The 19,815-nt window shown below is 57.5% G+C and overlaps 2 protein-coding genes across 2 annotated transcripts; one reads left to right on the top strand and one right to left on the bottom strand.

Moving 5' to 3' along the window:
- Positions 1–7,445, top strand: DMAC2 (distal membrane arm assembly component 2). Its single transcript, XM_061443758.1, has 6 exons — positions 1–18; positions 1,261–1,370; positions 4,181–4,261; positions 4,347–4,480; positions 7,047–7,209; positions 7,301–7,445. The coding sequence occupies exons 1-6, from the start codon at positions 1–3 to the stop codon at positions 7,443–7,445; spliced, it is 651 nt and encodes a 216-aa protein (XP_061299742.1).
- Positions 7,446–9,538: 2,093 nt separating this feature from the next.
- On the bottom strand, positions 9,539–19,704 carry BCKDHA (branched chain keto acid dehydrogenase E1 subunit alpha). The gene is made up of 9 exons (XM_061443752.1): positions 19,639–19,704; positions 19,351–19,503; positions 18,443–18,529; positions 17,443–17,551; positions 17,177–17,338; positions 14,633–14,839; positions 12,125–12,266; positions 11,075–11,246; positions 9,539–9,757 (listed from the first exon to the last, which is right to left on the bottom strand). The coding sequence occupies exons 1-9, from the start codon at positions 19,702–19,704 to the stop codon at positions 9,539–9,541; spliced, it is 1,317 nt and encodes a 438-aa protein (XP_061299736.1).
- Between the last annotated feature and the right edge of the window lie 111 nt (positions 19,705–19,815).

A 19,815-nucleotide genomic window follows, 5' to 3' on the forward strand; every position in this document is an offset into this window, starting at 1 on the left:
ATGGCTGCGCCCAGGGCGGTGAGTTACGGCCGTACCCTTGGGGACGTCCCCGTTATTTACACACCCCCCCCCATTTCCGGTCCCCCCCTCGTTATTTCCGGTCCCCCCCCAATGTCCAGGACCCCCCCCCCCCCATTTCCGGGTCCCTCCAGTTTCTGGTCCCTCCCCCGTTATTTCCGGTCCCCCCCCGTTATTTTTGGGTACTCCCCCCATTTCCGGGTCCCCCCCGTTATTTCCGGTTCCCCCCCCATTTCCGCCCTCCCCGTTGTTTCCGGGTCCCCCTCCCATTTCCGGATTCCCCCCCAATTTCTGCCCCCCCCCCCCCCCCCTTTCCGGGTCCCCCCCATTATTTCCGTGTCTCCCCCCCATTTCCGGTGTCCCCCCCCCAATTTTCGGGTCCCCCCCCATTCCCCCCCCCGTTATTTCCGGGCACCCCCCGTTATTTCCGGGTCTCCCTCCCACCATTTCCGGCTCCCGCCCCCATTTCCGCCCCCCAGTTATTTCTGGGTCCTCCCCACATTTCCGGTCCCCCCCCATTTCCGTATTCCCCTCCCAATTTCTGCCCCCCCCCCCCCCCCCCCGCCCCCCCATTTCCGGGTCCCCCCCATTATTTCCGGGTCTCCCTCCCCCCATTTCCGCATTCCCCCCCCCCCCCCCCCCGTTATTTTTGGGTCCCCCCCCTTATTTCCGGTCTTCCCGTTATTTCCGGGTTTCCTCCCCCCATTTCCGCCCCCCCCATTATTTCCAGGTCTTCTCCCCCCATTTCCGGATCCCCCCCCCGAATTTCTGCCCCCCCCTGTTATTTCCGGGTCCCCCCCATTATTTCCGCCCCCCTCCATTTTCGGGTTCCCCCCGTTATTTCCGGGTCCCCTCCATTATTTCCGGGTCCCCTCCATTATTTCCGGGTCCCCCCCGTTATTTCCGGGTCCCCTGCTGTTATTTCCGGGTCCCCCCCATTTCTGGGTCCCCCCCCGTTATTTCCGGGTCCCCCGCCGTTATTTCCGGGTCCCCCCCCATTTCCGGGTTCCCCCCATTATTTCCGGGTCCCCCCCCATTTCTGGGTCCCCCTCATTATTTCCGGGTCCCCCGCCGTTATTTCCGGGTCCCCCCCATTTCCGGGTTCCTCCCCCCATTTCCGGTCCCCCTCCCCATTTCCAGGTCCCCCCCCAATTTCCAGGTTCCCCCCGTTATTTCCTGGTGTCCCCCCCCGTTATTTCCGGTTCCCCCCCCCCCATTTCCTCCCCACTTCCGTGCCCCCAGGGCCCCGCGCACCGGCTCCTGCAGGGCCTCAGCCGCTGGTTCTATGAGGCGGAAACGGCGCTGGATTGGGCCGAGCGCCTGCGGCGGCTGCGGCTGCAGCGGATGAACGCGTGCGTGGGGCGGGACCCACACTTATGGGGCGGGATCTCGTTTATGGGGCCAGACCCACACTTATGGGGTGGGATCTCGTTTATGGGGCCAGACCCACACTTATGGGGTGGGATCTCGCTTATGGGGCGGGACCCACACTTATGGGGCGGGATCTCGTTTATGGGGCCAGACCCACACTTATGGGGTGGGATCTCGCTTATGGGGCGGGACCCACACTTATGGGGCGGGATCTCGTTTATGGGGCCAGACCCACACTTATGGGGCGGGATCTCGTTTATGGGGCCAGACCCACACTTATGGGGTGGGATCTCGCTTATGGGGCGGGACCCACACTTATGGGGCGGGATCTCGTTTATGGGGCCAGACCCACACTTACGGGGCGGGATCTCGTTTATGGGGCCAGACCCACACTTATGGGGTGGGATCTCGCTTATGGGGCGGGACCCACACTTATGGGGCGGGATCTCGTTTATGGGGCCAGACCCACACTTACGGGGTGGGATCTCGTTTATGGGGCCAGACCCACACTTATGGGGTGGGATCTCGCTTATGGGGCGGGACCCACACTTATGGGGCGGGATCTCACTTACGCGGCGGGACCCACACTTGGGGGGTGGCACCTCATTAATAGGGTGGGATCTTGCTTACTGGGTCAGAACCAAACTTATGGGGTTGGACCTCATTAATGGGGTGGGATCTCGCTTATGGGGCCAGACCCACACTTATGGGGGTGGGATCTCGCTTATGGGGCCAGACGCACACTTAAGGGGCAGGACCTTGCTTATGGGACCAGACCCACACTTATGGGATGGGATCTCGTTTATGGGGCCAGACCCACACTTATGGGGTGGGATCTCGCTTATGGGGCGGGACCCACACTTATGGGGCGGGATCTCGTTTATGGGGCCAGACCCACACTTACGGGGTGAGATCTCGTTTATGGGGCCAGACCCACACTTATGGGGCGGGATCTCGTTTATGGGGCCAGACCCACACTTATGGGGTGGGATCTCGTTTATGGGGCCAGACCCACACTTACGGGGTGAGATCTCGTTTATGGGGCCAGACCCACACTTATGGGGCGGGATCTCACTTATGGGGCCAGACGCACACTTAAGGGGCAGGACCTTGCTTATGGGACCAGACCCACACTTATGGGGCGGGATCTCGTTTATGGGGCCAGACCCACACTTATGGGGCGGGATCTCGTTTATGGGGCCAGACCCACACTTATGGGGCGGGATCTCGTTTATGGGGCCAGACCCACACTTATGGGGTGGGATCTCGTTTATGGGGCCAGACCCACACTTATGGGGCGGGATCTCGTTTATGGGGCCAGACCCACACTTATGGGGTGGGATCTCGTTTATGGGGCCAGACCCACACTTATGGGGCGGGATCTCGTTTATGGGGCCAGACCCACACTTATGGGGTGGGATCTCGCTTATGGGGCGGGACCCACACTTATGGGGCGGGATCTCACTTATGCGGCGGGACCCACACTTGGGGGGTGGCACCTCATTAATAGGGTGGGATCTTGCTTACGGGGTCAGAACCAAACTTATGGGGTTGGACCTCATTAATGGGTGGGATCTCGCTTATGGGGCCAGACCCACACTTATGGGGTGGGATCTCGCTTATGGGGCCAGACGCACACTTAAGGGGCAGGACCTTGCTTATGGGACCAGACCCACACTTATGGGATGGGATCTCGTTTATGGGGCCAGACCCACACTTATGGGGTGGGATCTCGCTTATGGGGCGGGACCCACACTTATGGGGCGGGATCTCGTTTATGGGGCCAGACCCACACTTACGGGGTGGGATCTCGCTTATGGGGTGGGACCCACACTTATGGGGCGGGACCCACACTTATGGAGCGGGATCTCGTTTATGGGGCCAGACCCACACTTAAGGCGCGGGACCCACACTTATGGGGCGGGATCTCGTTTATGGGGCGGGACCCACACTTGGGGGGTGGGACCTCATTAATGGGGTGGGATCTCGCTTATGGGGCCAGACCCATACTTAGGGGGTGGGATGTTGCTTATGGGGCCAGACCTTCACTTATGGGGTGGGATCTTGCTTATGGGGCAGACCCATAGGGGTTGGATGCAGCCCCATACATGTGGGGCAGACCCATAGGGGCTGCACCCAGCCCCATACATGTGGGGCAGACCCATAGGGGTTGCACCCACCCCATACATGTGGGGCAGACCCATACACGTGGGCAGACCCATACACGTGGGGCAGACCCATAGGGGTTGGATGCAGCCCCATACATGTGGGGCAGACCCATAGCGGTTGGATGCAGCCCCATACACGTGGGGCAGACCATAGGGGTTGGATGCAGCCCCATACACATGGGGCAGACCCATAGGGGTTGCACCCAGCCCCATACATGTGGGGCAGAGCCATAGCGGTTGGATGCAGCCCCATACACGTGGGGCAGACCCATAGGGGTTGGATGCAGCCCCATACACATGGGGCAGACCCATAGGGGTTGCACCCAGCCCCATACATGTGGGGCAGACCCATACACGTGGGGCAGACCCATAGGGGTTGGATGCAGCCCCATACACGTGGGGCAGACCCATAGGGGCTGCACCCAGCCCCATACACGTGGGGCAGACCCATAGGGGCTGCACCCAGCCCCATACATGTGGGGCAGACCCATACACGTGGGGCAGACCCATAGGGTTGGCTGCAGCCCCATACACGTGGGGCAGAGCCATAGGGGCTGCACCGAGCCCCATACACGTGGGGCAGACCCATAGGGGCTGCACCCAGCCCCACACTCCCCCTATAGGTCCCACGTGTACCTGAGGGACACCTACGGACCCAACGTGGCCGCTGCTGCCTTCACGCTATCCTTGGGGGGAGCGGTCAGGTGAGGCCCTGCCCCACACATGGGGGGCGGGTTCCCTGTGCCCCATAAGTGTGGGGCTGGCCCTGACGCCGCTCCCGCCCCATAGATACGAGGGGCAGGAGCAGTGGCTGCGGGCGGAGGGGCCCTGGCAGCAGGAGGTGCTGCAGCTCCGCAGCGCCCCCGTGTGGGGCCTGGACCTCAGCGCATGCCCCGTGACCTACAGCGGCCTCGAGAACCTGCGTGAGCACGGGGGGGCCCTATGGGAGCCTATAGAACCCTATGGGACCCTATGGGAGCCCTATAGAAACCTATGGAAACCTATGGGAGCCCTATAGAACCCTGTGGGAGCCCTATAGAACCCTATGGGACCCTATAGAACCTATGGAGCCCTATAGAACCCTATGGGAGCAAATGGGAGCCCTAGAGAACCCTACGGGAGCCTATAGAACCCTATGGAGCCCTATAGAACCCTATGGGACCCTATGGGGAGCCTATAGAACCCTGTGGGACCCTATGGGAGCCTATAGAACCCTGTGGGACCCTATGGGAGCCCTATAGAACCCTGTGGGAGCCCTATGGGAACCCTATAGAACCCTATGGGAGCCCTATAGAAACCTATGGAAGCCAATGGGAGCCCTATAGAACCCTATGGGAGCCCTATGAGAGCCCTATAGAACCCTATGGGAGCCCTATAGAACCCTGTGGGAGCCCTATAGAACCCTATGGGAGCAAATGGGAGCCCTATAGAACACTATGGGACCCTATAGAACCCTATGGGAGCAAATGGGAGCCCTATAGAACCCTATGGGAGCCCTATAGAACCCTATGGGAGCCAATGGGAGCCCTATTAGAACCCTGTGGGAGCCCTATGGGAGCCCTATAGAACCCTGTGGGAGCCCTATAGAACCCTATGGGAGCCCTATAGAAACCTATGGAAACCTATGGGAGCCCTATAGAAGCCCTATTGAACCCTATGGGAGCCAATGGGAGCCCTATAAAACCCTATGGGAGCCAATGGGAGCCCTATAGAACCCTATGGGAGCCCTATAGAAACATATGGGAGCCCTATGGGAGCCCTATAGAACCCTATGCGACCCTATAGAAACCTATGGGACCCTCTGGGACCTTATGGGAGCCCTATAGAACCTTGTGGGCCCTATGGGAGCCCTATAGAGCCCTATAGAAACCTATGAAAGCCCTATAGAACGCTGTGGGACTCTACGGGAGCCCTATATGGCCCCCTACGGGAGCCCTATATGGCCCTATAGAACCCCATTGCCCCCTATAGACTCCTATGGGACCCCCATTGCACCCTAGAGACCCCTATAGACTTCTATATAGCCCTATGGGACCCCCATATCCACCTATAGACCCCTATGGAACCACTATATAGCCTTATAGGACCTGCATACACCCTATAGGACCCCTATATAGCCCTATAGAACCTCCGTATCTCCCTATGAGACCCCTATATAGCCCTATAGAACCCCCTTATCCCCCTATGGGACCCCTATATAGCCCTATAGGACCCCAATAGTCCCCTATATAGCCCTATAGAACCCCCATATCCCCCTATGGGACCCCTATATAGCCCTATAGAACCCACATATCCCCCTATGAGATCCCGATATAGCCCTATAGAACCCCCATAGCCCCCTATGGGACCCCTATATAGCCCTATAGGCCCCCATTGCCCCTTACAGACCCCTATAGGACCCCAACAGTCCCCTATATAGCCCTATAGGACCCCCACTGCCCCTTATAGATCCCTATAGGACCCCAACAGTCCCCTATATAGCCCTATAGAACCCCCATATCCCCCTATGAGACCCCTATATAGCCCTATAGACCCCCATAGCCCCCTATATAGCCCTATAGACCCCCATATCCCCCTATGGGACCCCTATATAGCCCTATAGAACCCCCATATCCCCCTATGGGACCCCTATATAGCCCTATAGGACCCCAATAGACCCCTAGATAGCCCTATAGGACCCCCATTGCCCCTTATAGACCCCTATAGGACCCCAACAGTCCCCTATATAGCCCTATAGAACCCCCATATCCCCCTATGGGACCCCCATATAGCCCTATAGACCCCCATAGCCCCCTATGGGACCCCTATATAGCCCTATAGAACCCCATATCCCCCTATGGAACCCCTATATAGCCCTATAGAACCCCCATATCCCCCTATGGGACCCCTATATAGCCCTATAGAACCCCCATAGCCCCCTATGGGACCCCTATATAGCCCTATAGGACCCCAATACACCTCTATATAGCCCTATAGGACCCCCATTGCCCCTTATAGACCCCTATAGGACCCCAACAGTCCCCTATATAGCCCTATAGAACCCCCATATCCCCCTATGAGACCCCTATATAGCCCTATAGACCCCCATAGCCCCCTATATAGCCCTATAGAACCCCCATATCCCCCTATAGAACCCCCATATCCCCCTATGGGACCCCTATATAGCCCTATAGAACCCCCATATTCCCCTATAGAACCCCTATATCCCCCCTATGGGACCTCTATATAGCCCTATAGAACCCCCACATCCCCCTATGGGACCCCTATAGCCCCCCATGGGACCCCTATATAGCCCTATAGACCCCCACATCCCCCTATGGAACCCCTATAGCCCCCCATGGCACCCCTATATAGCCCTATAGACCCCCATATCCCCCTATGGGACCCCCATATCCCCCTATAGAACCCCCATATCCCCCTATAGAACCCCCATATCCCCCTATGGGACCCCTATAGGGCCCCCCATAGATCCCCCCCTCCCCCCCCCAGTGCCCCTCCCCCGCCTGGCGCTCCTGGACCTCAGCTCCTGCCCCCACGTGGACGACTGGGCCGTGGCGCGCCTGCGCGGGCTAGGCCCCGCCCTCCGCGCCCTCTCGCTCTCGCGATGCCCCCGCGTGACCGAGCGTGGCTTGGCCACGCTGCATCACTTCCGGTACGTACCAAGATGGACACCGGGAAAGGGGGGGGACGGGACACACACACACACATGATTCCCTATGGGAATGACGCCCGTTATCCCATAGGGAATTGCGGTACCTGGATGTGAGCGGCCTCGCCGTGCCCAGCCCGGGCCTCGTGCGGATCCTGCTCGAGGAGATGCTCCCGCGCTGCCGCATTGTGGGCATGGACCTGGAAACACAACAACCCCCCCCCCCCCCCCCGGCATGACATGAACTCGTCCGGGTAACCCCCCACAGCCCCTATTAAAGGCATGGCTTGGGAGAGTCCATTGGGATTTGGGGGGGGATGGATTCCGTTTGGGGTTAATTCCCCCCTTTTTCGGCCTCAATGCCGTGGTTTTGTCGTTTATTCCCTATTTTTAACAGTAATTCCCCCTTTTTTTGACATTATTCCCCTTTTTGGGGGATTATTCCCCTTTTTTTTTCGCCTTTCCCACTTTTTGCCGTTAATTCCCCACTTTTTTCCCATTAATTCCCCATTTTTTACCATTATTTCCCCATTTTTTACCAATAATTCCCCATTTTTGGGGGATTATTCCCCTTTTTTCACCATTCCCATTTTTTTCCGTTAATTCCCCACTTTTTTTCCCATTAATTCCCCATTTTGGGGATTATTCCCCTTTTTTTGCCATTAATTCCCCGTTTTTTGCAATTATACCCCTTTTTGCCATTAATTCCATTTTTTGCCATTAATTCCCCTTTCTTTGCCATTAATTAATATTTTTTCCCGTTAGTTCCCCATTTTTTCCATTATTTCCTCTTTTTTATCATTAATTCCCCATTTTTTGCAATTATACCCCATGTTTTGCCATTAATTCCCATTTTTTCCCATTAATTCCCCATTTTTTTCATTATTCCCCATTTTTTACCATTAATTCCCCATTTGTTGCCATTAATTCCAATTTTTTTTCCATTAATTCCCCATGTTTTGCCATTAATGCCCATTTTTTGACATTATTCCCCATTTTTGCCCTGAATTCCCCCTTTCTGGAGCCAATTTCCACTTTCTCGCAGCAATCCCCGCTTTTTGGTGTCAATTCCACCTTCTTTTAATGTTAATTCCCTTTGTTTTGGTAAAAATTCCTCCTTTTCTGCTATAAATCCCCCTATTTTTGGTGTCAATGCCGCCTTTTTCCTATAATCCTTCTTTTTTTGCAACAAATTCCTGTTTTTTAGGTGGCAATTCCCATTTTGACCTCAATTCCCCCTTCTTTAGTGTAATTTCCCCTTTTGGGTGTAAAATTACTCCTTTTTGGGTAGAAATCCCCCTTTTTTAGTGTTAATTCCACACTTTTTGGCCTCATTTCTCCCTTTTTTTGCCATCATTCCCGCTTTTTGCTGATAATTCCCCCTTTTCTGCTTAAAACTCCTCCATTTTTGGTAAAAATCCCCCCTTTTTTGGCCTCATCCCCCCTTTCTGCTGATAATTCCCCTTTTGGGGGTAAAATTCCTTCATTTTTGGTAAAAATCCCCCTTTGTTTGGCCTCATCCCCCCTTTTTGCAGTTAATTCCCCCCTTTTCGGGTAAAAATCCCTCCATTTTTGGTACAACCCCCCAGTTTGATGAGAATTCCCCCCTTTTCGGGTAAAATCCCTCCATTTTGGTACAACCCCCCATTTTGATGATAATTCCCCCTTTTCGGGTAAATCCCTCCATTTTTGGTACAACCCCCCCTTTTTTGGTGTTCATCCCCCCTTTTTTCGCATCAATCTCCCTTTTCCATCATTATCCCACAATTTATTGCCCTTTTCCTTTCCCAACTTCCCAGCCCCTTCCCCTGGTGCAGAAAGGACGGGGGGGGAATCCCTTTGAGTCCATTTATAACATTGGGACACTTCCCCCCCCCCCCCCTTGTGGGCTACACTTGGTTTATCCCACCCATTTCATTGCGCAGCGCTGGGCGAGCCCATTGCTGCCCCATGGGGGGGGTTCAGGACCCTGTTTCAGGGGTTCCCCCCCCATTGGGCAGCGCTGGGTGAGCCCATTGCAGCTCCATAGGGGGGGTTATGGGGTGGGGGGGTCAGGATCGTGTTTCAAGAGGGTCCCCCCCCCACTGGGCAGTGCTGGGTGAGCCCATTGCAGCTCCATGGGGGGAGTTTAGGATCCTGTTTCAAAGGGGTTCCCCCCATTGGGCAGTGCTGGGCGAACCCATTGCAGCTCCATGGGGGGGTTCAGGACCCCGTTTCAGGGGGTTCCCCCCCATTGGGCAGCGCTGGGCGAACCCATTGCAGCTCTATGGGGGGGGGTTCAGGATCCTGTTTCAAGGGGGTCCCCCCATTGGGCAGCCCTGGGCGAGCCCATTCATGGTGCAGGAAGGGGGGGTTCCTGTTCGTCTATGGGGGGGTCCCCGCCGCTCTCAAAGAGCTCCATGGGGTAGTGTTGACCGTAACGGCGGAGGTGCTGCTGGAGCGCCCCCCGCTGGCGCTGCAGGTGAAGCGGCAGCTCCCGGTACACGTCCGAGAAGAGGAGCTGTGGGGCCGGCTTGGGAAGGCGCTCGGCGGCGGTGAACGACTCCAGGACCTGCGGGATCGGGAAGGATCGGAAAAGATCGGAAATGTTCGGATGGGGGGGTCGGAAACGTTCGGAAATGCTCGGAAAGGTTCCGATGGGGGGGTCGGAAGGGATCGGAAACGTTCGGGGTGGGGGGGATCGGAAGGGTTCAGATGGGAGGGGTCGGAAGGCATCGGAAACGTTCGGAAGGGGGGGGGTCGGAAGGGATCGGAAACGTTCGGAGGGGATCAGAAAGGTTCGGGGGGGGGGTCGGAAGGGATCGGAAACGTTCGGAAGGTTCTTATGCTTTCCCACCAAATTCCCTCCCCATTCCCACCCCATCCCCTTTCCCATCCCATCCAATCCCAATTTCCACCCCATCCCCACCCCATTCCCACTCCCATCCCCATCCCTATCCCCACCCCATTCCAATCCCCACCCCATTCCCATCCAATCCCAATTTCCACCCCATTCCCACTCCCATCCCCACCCCATCCCCTCCAACCCCACCCCATCCCCACCCATTCCTACCCCATTCCTTTTCCCACCCCATCCGATGGCGATTTCCACCCCATTCTCACCCCATCCCCAACCCACCCCACCCAATTCCCTCCCCATCCCACCCAACCCCATCCCCACCCATTCCCATCCCATCCCTTCCCACCCCATTCCCACCCCATTCCTTTTCCCACCCTGTCCCATCCGCACCCCACCCCATTCCCACTCGATCCCCACCCCATTCCCATCCCCTTTCCCACCCCATTCCCACCCCCATCCCACCCCATCCCCATCCCATCCCCACCCCACCCCATTCCCTCCCCATCCCACCCCATTCCCATCCCCATCCCACCCCATTCCTTTTCCCACCTCATCCCGTCCCCACCCCACCCCATCCCCTCCCCATCCCACCCCATTCCCATCCCCATCCCACCCCATTCCCATCCCCATCCCACCCCATCCCCACCCATTCCCACCCCATTCCTTTTCCCACCCCGTCCCATCCGCACCCCACCCCATTCCCACTCGATCCCCACCTGATCCCCACCCCATTCCCATCCCCACCCCATTCCCATCCCATCCCCAGCCCACCCCATTCCCATCCCCATCCCACCCCATTCCTTTTCCCACCCCATTCCTTTTCCCACCCCATCCCGTCCCCACCCCACCCCATCCCCTCCCCATCCCAACCCATTCCCATCCCCATCCCACCCTATCCCCACCCATTCCCACCCCATTCCTTTTCCCACCCCATCCCGTCCCCACCCCACCCCATTCCCACTCGATCCCCACCTGATCCCCACCCCATTCCCATCCCACCCCATTCCCACCCCATCCCATCCCCGTTACCATCTTCCTGGAGCTCTTCCTCCAGCCCTTCTCCTGCTCCTCATCCCACCAGCCCTTGTGGAGCAGGAAGTGCCGGAGGCGGGAGATGGGATGATCCTGCTTATCCCAGTAATCCACCTCATCCACGGAGCGGTATGCAGAGCTGTCATCGCTGGTGCTGTGGTGCCCGATCCTGGCGCCGGGAATGCCATGGGATTTGGGTCGGGATAGGGGGATTTGGGGGGGATTTGGGTCGGGATAGGGGGATTTGGGGGGGGAAGAGGGGGATTTGGGGATGGAAAATACGGATTTGGGCTGCAAGAGTGGGATTTGGGTCTGGGAAGTCCAGATCTCAGTGGGGAAGAGCTGAATTTGGGGTGGGAATAGGGGGATTTGGGGTGGGAAGAGCTGGGTTTGCGTCAGGAATAGCGGGATTTGGGGCTGGAAGAGCCGGATTTGGGTAAGGAATAGTGGGATTTGAGGCTGGAAGAGCAGGATTTGGGTCGGGAAGAGCCAGATTTGGGTAAGGAATAGTGGGATTTGAGGCTGGAAGAGCGGGATTTAGGTCGGGAAGAGCGGGATACGGGTTGGGAAGAGCGGGATTTAGGTCGGGAAGAGCGGGATACGGGTTGGGAAGAGTGGGATTTAGGTTGGGAAGAGCGGGATACGGGTTGGGAAGAGCGGGATTTAGGTCGGAGAGAGCGGGATACGGGTTGGGAAGAGCTGGATTTAGGTCGAGAAGAGTGGGATACGGGTCGGGAAGAGCGGGATTTAGGTCGGGAAGAGCGGGATTTAGGTCGGGAAGAGCGGGATACGGGTTGGGAAGAGCTGGATTTAGGTCGGGAAGAGTGGGATACGGGTTGGGAAGAGCTGGATACGGGTTGGGAAGAGCGGGATTTAGGTCGGGAAGAGGGGGATACGGGTCGGGAAGAGCGGGATTTAGGTCGGGAAGAGTGGGATACGGGTTGGGAAGAGCTGGATACAGGTTGGGAAGAGCGGGATTTAGGTCGCGAAGAGGGGGATACGGGGATACGGGTCGGGAAGCCTCGGGAATGCCATCCCATGGGATACCTGTAGGTCATGGCCTCGATGAGCACGGGCCGGTTCTCGGCCACGGCGCGGCGCCGCGCTTCCCGCGTCGCCTTGTAGACGGCGAAGACGTCGTTGCCGTCCACGCGGATGGAGAGCAGCCCATAGCCGGGCCCGCGGGCCGCTGGGATACGGATAGGGGCCTGGGATACGGATACGGCCCCGGCCGGGGACTGCATCCATCCCTATGCCATGTTCTGGGTACCACATCCATCCCTATGCCGTGTTCCGGGTACCACATCCATCCCTATGCCGTGTCCTGGGTACCACATCCATCCCTATGCAACATTCTGGGTACCACATCCATCCCTATGCAACGTTCTGGGTACCACATCTATCCCTATGCCGTGTTCCGGGTACCACATCCATCCCTATGCAACATTCTGGGTACCACATCCATCCCTATGCCGTGTCCTGGGTACCACATCCATCCCTATGCAACGTTCTGGGTACCACATCTATCCCTATGCCGTGTTCCGGGTACCACATCCATCCCTATGCCGTGTTCCGGGTACCACATCCATTCCTATGCCATGTTCTGGGTACCATATCCATCCCTATGCCGTGTTCCGGGTACCACATCCATCCCTATGCCGTGTTCCGGGTACCACATCCATCCCTATGCCATGTTCTGGGTACCACATCCATCCCTATGCCATGTTCCGGGTACCACATCCATCCCTATGCCGTGTTCCGGGTACCACATCCATCCCTATGCCATGTTCTGGGTACCACATCCATCCCTATGTGCCATGTTCTGGGTACCACATCCATCCCTATGCCGTGTTCCGGGTACCACATCCATTCCTATGCAACATTCTGGGTACCACATCCATCCCTATGCAACATTCTGGGTACCACATCCATCCCTATGCCATGTTCTGGGTACCACATCCATCCCTATGCCGTGTTCCGGGTACCACATCCATCCCTATGCAACATTCTGGGTACCACATCCATCCCTATGCCATGTTCTGGGTACCACATCCATCCCTATGCCGTGTTCCGGGTACCACATCCATCCCTATGCAACATTCTGGGTACCACATCCATCCCTATGCCGTGTTCCGGGTACCACATCCATCCCTATGCAACATTCTGGGTACCACATCCATCCCTATGCCGTGTTCTGGGTACCACATCCATCCCTATGCAACATTCTGGGTACCACATCCATCCCTAAGCCGTGTTCTGGGCACCATATCGCTCCCGTTACCCCATCCCAGGTCCCACATCCCTCTCTTTACCCCATCCTAGGTACCAAATCCCTCCCGTTACCACATTCCGGGTCCCACATCCCTCTCTTTACCGCATCCTAGGTCCCACATCCCTCCTGTTACCACATCCCAGGTACCACATCCCTCTCTTTACCACATCCCAGGTACCACATCCCTCTCTTTACCCCATCCCAGGTACCACATCCCTCCCGTTACCACATCCTAGGTACCACATCCCTCTCTTTACCACATCCCAGGTACCACATCCCTCTCTTTATCCCATCCCAGGTACCACATCCCTCTCTTTACCCCATCCCAGGTACCGCATCCCTCTCTTTACCCCATCCCAGGTACCACATCCCTCTCTTTATCCCACCCCAGGTACCACATCCCTCTCATTACCACATCCCAGGTACCACATCCCTCTCTTTATCCCATCCCAGGTACCACATCCCTCTCTTTATCCCACCCCAGGTACCACATCCCTCTCTTTACCCCATCCTAGGTACCACATCCCTCTCTTTACCCCATCCCAGGTACCACATCCCTCTCTTCACCCCATCCTAGGTCCCACATCCCTCTCTTTACCCCATCCCAGGTACCACATCCCTCTCTTCACCCCATCCTAGGTACCGCATCCCTCTCTTTACCCCGTCCCAGGTACCACATCCCTCTCTTCACCCCACCCCAGGTACCACATCCTTCTCGTTACCACATCCTAAGTACGACATCCCTTTCTTTACCCCACCCCAGGTACCACATCCCTCTCTTTACCACATCCCAGGTACCACATCCCTCTCATTACCACATCCAAGGTACCACATCCCTCTCTTTACGCCATCCTAGGTACCGCATCCCTCTCTTTACCACATCCTAGGTACCACATCCCTCTCTTTACCCCATCCTAGGTACCACATCCCTCTCTTTACCACATCCTAGGTACCACATCCCTCTCATTACCACATCCTAGGTACCGCATCCCTCTCTTTACCCCATCCTAAGTACCGCATCCCTCTCTTTACCACATCCCAGGTACCACATCCCTCTCTTTACCCCACCCCAGGTACCACATCCCTCTCTTTACCACATCCCAGGTACCACATCCCTCTCTTTACCACATCCTAGGTACCACATCCATCCCTATGCCCTGTTCTGGTTACCACATCCCTCTCTTTCCCCCATCCCAGGTACCACATCCCTCCCATTACCGTATCCCTCCCGTTACCCCATCCTCGTTACCACCACCACACCCCCCCTCCCGGTTAGTCGGTACCGATGCCGTCGCCGCGGTACTGCTCGGCCGTGGGGGTGGAGATGGCGTAGCCGTTGTTCCTGCAGAAGAAGACGATTGGGCACTCCAGGGTGGCGGCGAAGTTGAAGCCGGCGTGAGCGTCGCCTTCGCTGGCCGCCCCCTCGCCGAAGTAGCAGATGACGGCGCGGTTGGCGTCGGCTCGCTTGATGGCGTAGGCGGCCCCCACGGCTGCGGGAGGAACGGGGAGGGGGGGGACTGGGATCACTGGGGGGGACTGGGAGGGACTGGGATTGGGAGAACTGGGGGGGACTGGGAGGGACTGGGAGGACTGGGATTGGGAGAAATGGGGGGGACTGGGAGGGACTGGGAGGACTGGGAGGGATTGGGAGAAATGGGGGGGACTGGGATCACTGGGGGGACTGGGAGGGGTTGGGAGGGACTGGGATTGGGAGAACTGGGGGGGACTGGGATCACTGGGGGGGGACTGGGATTGGGAGAACTGGGGGGGACTGGGAGGGACTGGGGGGGACAGGGAGGGATTGGGAGAAATGGGGGGGACTGGGGGGGACTGGGATCACTGGGGGAGGGACTGGGAGGGGTTGGGAGGGACTGGGATTGGGAGGGACTGGGGGGGACTGGGAGGGACTGGGAGGGATTGGGAGAACTGGGGGGGACTGGGAGGGACTGGGAGGGATTGGGAGAAATGGGGGGGACTGGGATCACTGGGGGAGGGACTGGGAGGGGTTGGGAGGGACTGGGATTGGGAGAACTGGGGGGGACTGGGAGGGACTGGGAGGACTGGGAGGGGTTGGGAGAACGGGATTGGGAGAACTGGGATCACTGGGGGGGACTGGGAGGGACTGGGGGGACTGGGATTGGGAGAACTGGGGGGACTGGGAGGGACTGGGAGGGACTGGGATTGGGAGAACTGGGGGGGACTGGGAGGGACTGGGAGGACTGGGAGGGATTGGGAGAAATGGGGGGGACTGGGATCACTGGGGGAGGGACTGGGAGGGGTTGGGAGGGACTGGGATTGGGAGAACTGGGATCACTGGGGGGGACTGGGAGGGGTTGGGAGAACGGGATTGGGAGAACTGGGATCACTGAGGGGGACTGGGAGGGACTGGGGGGACTGGGATCACTGGGGGGGACTGGGAGGGACTGGGAGAACTGGGGAGGGACTGGGAGGGACTGGGGGGGACTGGGAGAAATGGGGGGGACTGGGAGGGACTGGGGGGGACTGGGATCACTGGGGGAACTGGGAGGGACTGGGATCACTGGGGGGGACTGGGAGGGACTGGGGGGGACTGGGAGGGACTGGGAGAACTGGGGGGGGGGGGGGCTGGGATCTCTGGGGGGGACTGGGAGAACGGGACTGGGATAACCGGGAGGGACTGGGATCACTGGGGGGGGACTGGGAGAAGTGGGAGGGGTTGGGAGAACTGGGGGGGACTGGGAGAACTGGGGGGGACTGGGAGAACTGGAAGGGACGGGGAGAACTGGGAGGGGTTGGGAGAACGGGATTGGGATAACCAGGAGGGATTGGGAGAACTGGGAGGGCTCAAGGAAGGGGTAAAGGAAGGGATAACACCAGGAAAAGGGGGAAAGGGCTCAAGGAAGGGCTGAAGGAAGGGATAATGCCAGGAAAAGGGATAAAGGATGGGATAATGCCAGGGAAAGGGCTCAAGAAGGGATAAAAGAAGGGATAACACCAGGAAAAGGGGGAAAGGGCTGAAGGAAGGGCTCAAGAAAGGGCTAAAGGAAGGGATAACACTGGGAAAAGGGGGAAAGGGCTAAAGGAAGGGCTAAAGGAAGGGATAAAGGAAGGGATAACACCGGGAAAAGGGGGAAAGGGCTGAAGGAAGGGCTAAAGGAAGGGATAAAGGAAGGGATAACACCGGGAAAAGGGGGAAAGGGCTGAAGGAAGGGATAAAGGAAGGGATAAAGGAAGGGATAACACCGGGAAAAGGGGAAAAGGATAAAAGAAGGGCTAAAGGAAAGGATAACACTGGGAAAAGGGCTAAAGGATGGAACAATGCCAGCAAAAGGGCTAAAGTAAGGGATAAAGTAAGGGATAACACCAGGAAAAGGGGAAAAGGGCTGAAGGAAGGGATAAAGGAAGGGCTAAAGGAAGGGATAACACTGGGAAAAGAGGGAAAGGCCTGAAGAAAGGGATAAAAGAAGGGATAACACCGGGAAAAGGGCTAAAGGAAGGGCTAAAGGAAGGGCTAACACTGGGAAAAGGGGGAAAGGGCTGAAGGAAGGGATAAAGGAAGGGATAAAGGAAGGGATAAAGGAAGGGATAACACCGGGAAAAGGGATAAAACGATAAAGGAAGGGCTAAAGGAAGGGATAAAAGAAGGGATAACACTGGGAAAAGGGCTAAAGGAAGGGCTAAAGGAAGGGATAACACCGGGAAAAAGGATAAAGGAAGGGCTAAAGGAAGGGATAACACCGGGAAAAGGGATAAAGGAAGGGATAAAGAAAGGGATAACAGCAGGAAAAGGGCTGAAGGAAGGGGTCACAGCAGGGAAAGGGCGAAAGGCAGGGAGCTCCCTGCAGCACCTTGAGGGATCTGGGTGGCCAAAGGCGACGAGATGGTGACAAAGTGCCGCTCGCGGCAGCCGTAGTGCACCGGCATCTGCCGCCCCTTCCCGGGATCCCGGCTATTCCCATAGCACTGAGCCATGAACAGGTCCAAGGGATACCCCCGGTACAGGAGGACGCCTGCAAAGAGAGGGGGAAATGAGGGGGGGGGGGGGGGGGGGGGAAACACCCCTAAAATGAGCCCCAAAAAGGTGGGGGGATCCTCACCCCCCAACACCATGTACCTGCCTCTCGGTACTGCCCAAAGACCAGGTCGGTGTCGTCGAGCGCGGCCGCGCTGCCCACGTGGGTGCCTTCCTCACCGTAGTTGGTCATGTAAAAGGAGATGCGGCCCTGGAAAAGGAGGGGAAGGGGGTTTGGGGGGGACAAAGGGGATTTGGGGGGGGAAACGGGGGGGAAAAGGGGGATTTGGGGGGGGGAAAGGGGAATTTGGGGGGGGAAATGGGGATTTGGGGGGGGGGGAAAGGGGGATTTGGGGGGGGAAATGGGGGGGAAAAGGGGGATTTGGGGGGGGGAAAGGGGGATTTGGGGGGGGAAATGGGGATTTGGGGGGGGGAAAGGGGGATTTGGGTTGGGAAGAGGGGGATGTGGGGGGGAAATGTTGGGAAAGGGGAAAGGGGGATTTGGGGGGAAAGGGGATTTGGGGAGTAAAAGGGGGATTTTGGGAGGAAAGGGGGGGAAAGGGGGATTGGGGGGGGAAGGGGATTGGGGGGGAAGGGATTTGGGGGCAAAGGGGGAATTGGGGGGGAAAGGGGGATTTGGGGGGGGAAACGCTGGGAAAGGGGGATTTGGGGGGGAAAACGGGGGGAAAGGGGGATTTGGGGGCCAAGGGGGGGAAAAGGGGGTTTGGGGGGGAAAAGGGGGATTTGAGGGGGGAAAGGGGGGAAAAGGGGATTTGGGGGGAAGGGGGATTTGGGGGGGGAGGGGGAAAAGGGGGATTTGGGGGAGAAAAAGGGGGATTTAGGGGGGAAGGGGGATTTGGGGGGGAAGGAGGGGAAAGGGGGATTTGGGGGGGCAAGGGGGGGGCAAGGAGGTTTGGGGGGGAAAAGGGGGATTTGGGGAGGGGAAAAGGGGGATTTGAGGGGGGGAAAGGGGGGCAAAGGGGATTGGGGGGAAGGGGGATTGGGGGGAAGGGTGGGGAAAGGGGGATTTGGGGGGGCAGGGAGATTTGGGGGGGGAAAAGGGGGATTTAGGGGGGGAAGGGGGATTGGGGGGGTGCCCTACCTGGCGCTGGGACTCGTACAGGATGCGGTCCATGGTGTTGAGCAGGGTCATGGTCTTGTAGAGCTTCAGCACCAGCTCCTTGGGCAGCTGGGGGGGTCATACATGTTGTTAGCGTGTTGGGGGGGTCATACATGTTGTTAGCGTGTTGGGGGGGGTCATACATGTTGTTAGTGTGTTTGGGATCATACATGTTGTTAGCGTGTTTGGGGGTCATACATGTTGTTAGCGTGTTTGGGGGTCATACATGTTGCTAGCATGCATGATTATACATGCTAACAACCTATGTTTCAAGAATCATACATGCTAAACACATGTCGTTGGTTGACCACACATGCCTATAACATGTCATTGGTTGACCATATATGCTAATACCATGTCGTCGGTTGACCATACATGCTAATAACATGTCACTGGTTGACCATCCATGCTAATAACATGTCATTGGTTGACCATACATGCCAATAACACGTCATTGGTTGACCATACATGCTAATAACGTCATTGGTTGACCATACATGCCAATAACGTGTAGTTGGTTGACCATACATGCCAATAACATGCCGTTGGTTGACCATACATGCCAATACCATGTCACTGGTTGACCATACACGCCAATACCATGTCGTTGCTTGACCATACATGCCAATACCATGTCGTTGGTTGACCATACATGCCAATACCATGTCGTTGGTTGACCATACACGCCAATACCATGTCGTTGGTTGACCATACATGCCAATACCATGTCGTTGGTTGACCATACATGCCAATACCATGTCGTTGGCTGACCATACATGCCAATACCATGTCACTGGTTGACCATACACGCTAATACCATGTCGTTGGTTGACCCGACATGCCAATAGCATGTCATTGGCTGACCATCCATGCCCAGCCGGAGCCCTGACCTGGGGGTCCTCGCTCTGGCGCAGGATGTGGCCCTGCCGGTCCATGACGCGGTACACGGGGATGCCGGAGATGACGTTGGGTTGGATGAACTCCAAGCGCTCCGCGAACTCCGCCGAGGCCCCCGGGAACTGCGGCTTCTCCTCGGGGACTTCCTATGGGAACAACATGGACGCGATTGAGCCGGCCCCGCCAAAACCACCAAAACACGCGTGTAGCTATCGCGATATGGCGCTATGGAGGCTGGGGGGGGGGGGGGGGGGTGTGTCGCGATATGGGGCATCGCTCACCGCGGTGCCGAACCCGCGCCCCCGCGCCCTCAGGAGCCGCGCTCGCAGCAGCCGCAGCGCCGCCATCTTGCCGTCGTGGGCGTGGCCGCGGAGAGGCGTGGCCAATGGGAGAGCGCGCTGCTGCGCTCCCCCCGCCCCCAGACCGCAGAGACCAATGGGTGGCGGAGGTGTTGGAGG

Source organism: Pezoporus flaviventris, unplaced genomic scaffold (genome assembly GCF_033815535.1).
Source record: "Pezoporus flaviventris isolate CSIRO_AGI_PZ_B2104156 unplaced genomic scaffold, CSIRO_AGI_Pfla_v1 ptg000515l, whole genome shotgun sequence".
Taxonomy (NCBI): Eukaryota; Metazoa; Chordata; class Aves; order Psittaciformes; family Psittacidae; genus Pezoporus; species Pezoporus flaviventris.

What these genes read in the sequence shown, in the direction of transcription:
- BCKDHA (XM_061443752.1), bottom strand. Translation starts at nt 19,704, where the DNA reads ATGGCGGCGCTGCGGCTGCTGCGAGCGCGGCTCCTGAGGGCGCGGGGG. An exon ending in GCCAGAGCGAGGACCCCCAG is followed by an intron (nt 18,530 to 19,350) that starts GTCAGGGCTCCG and finishes TGACCCCCCCAG; the next exon opens with CTGCCCAAGGAGCTGGTGCT. An exon ending in TGGGCAGTACCGAGAGGCAG is followed by an intron (nt 17,339 to 17,442) that starts GTACATGGTGTT and finishes CTCTCTTTGCAG; the next exon opens with GCGTCCTCCTGTACCGGGGG.
- DMAC2 (XM_061443758.1), top strand. An exon ending in CGGCTGCAGCGGATGAACGC is followed by an intron (nt 1,371 to 4,180) that starts GTGCGTGGGGCG and finishes CTCCCCCTATAG; the next exon opens with GTCCCACGTGTACCTGAGGG. An exon ending in TCCTTGGGGGGAGCGGTCAG is followed by an intron (nt 4,262 to 4,346) that starts GTGAGGCCCTGC and finishes CCCGCCCCATAG; the next exon opens with ATACGAGGGGCAGGAGCAGT.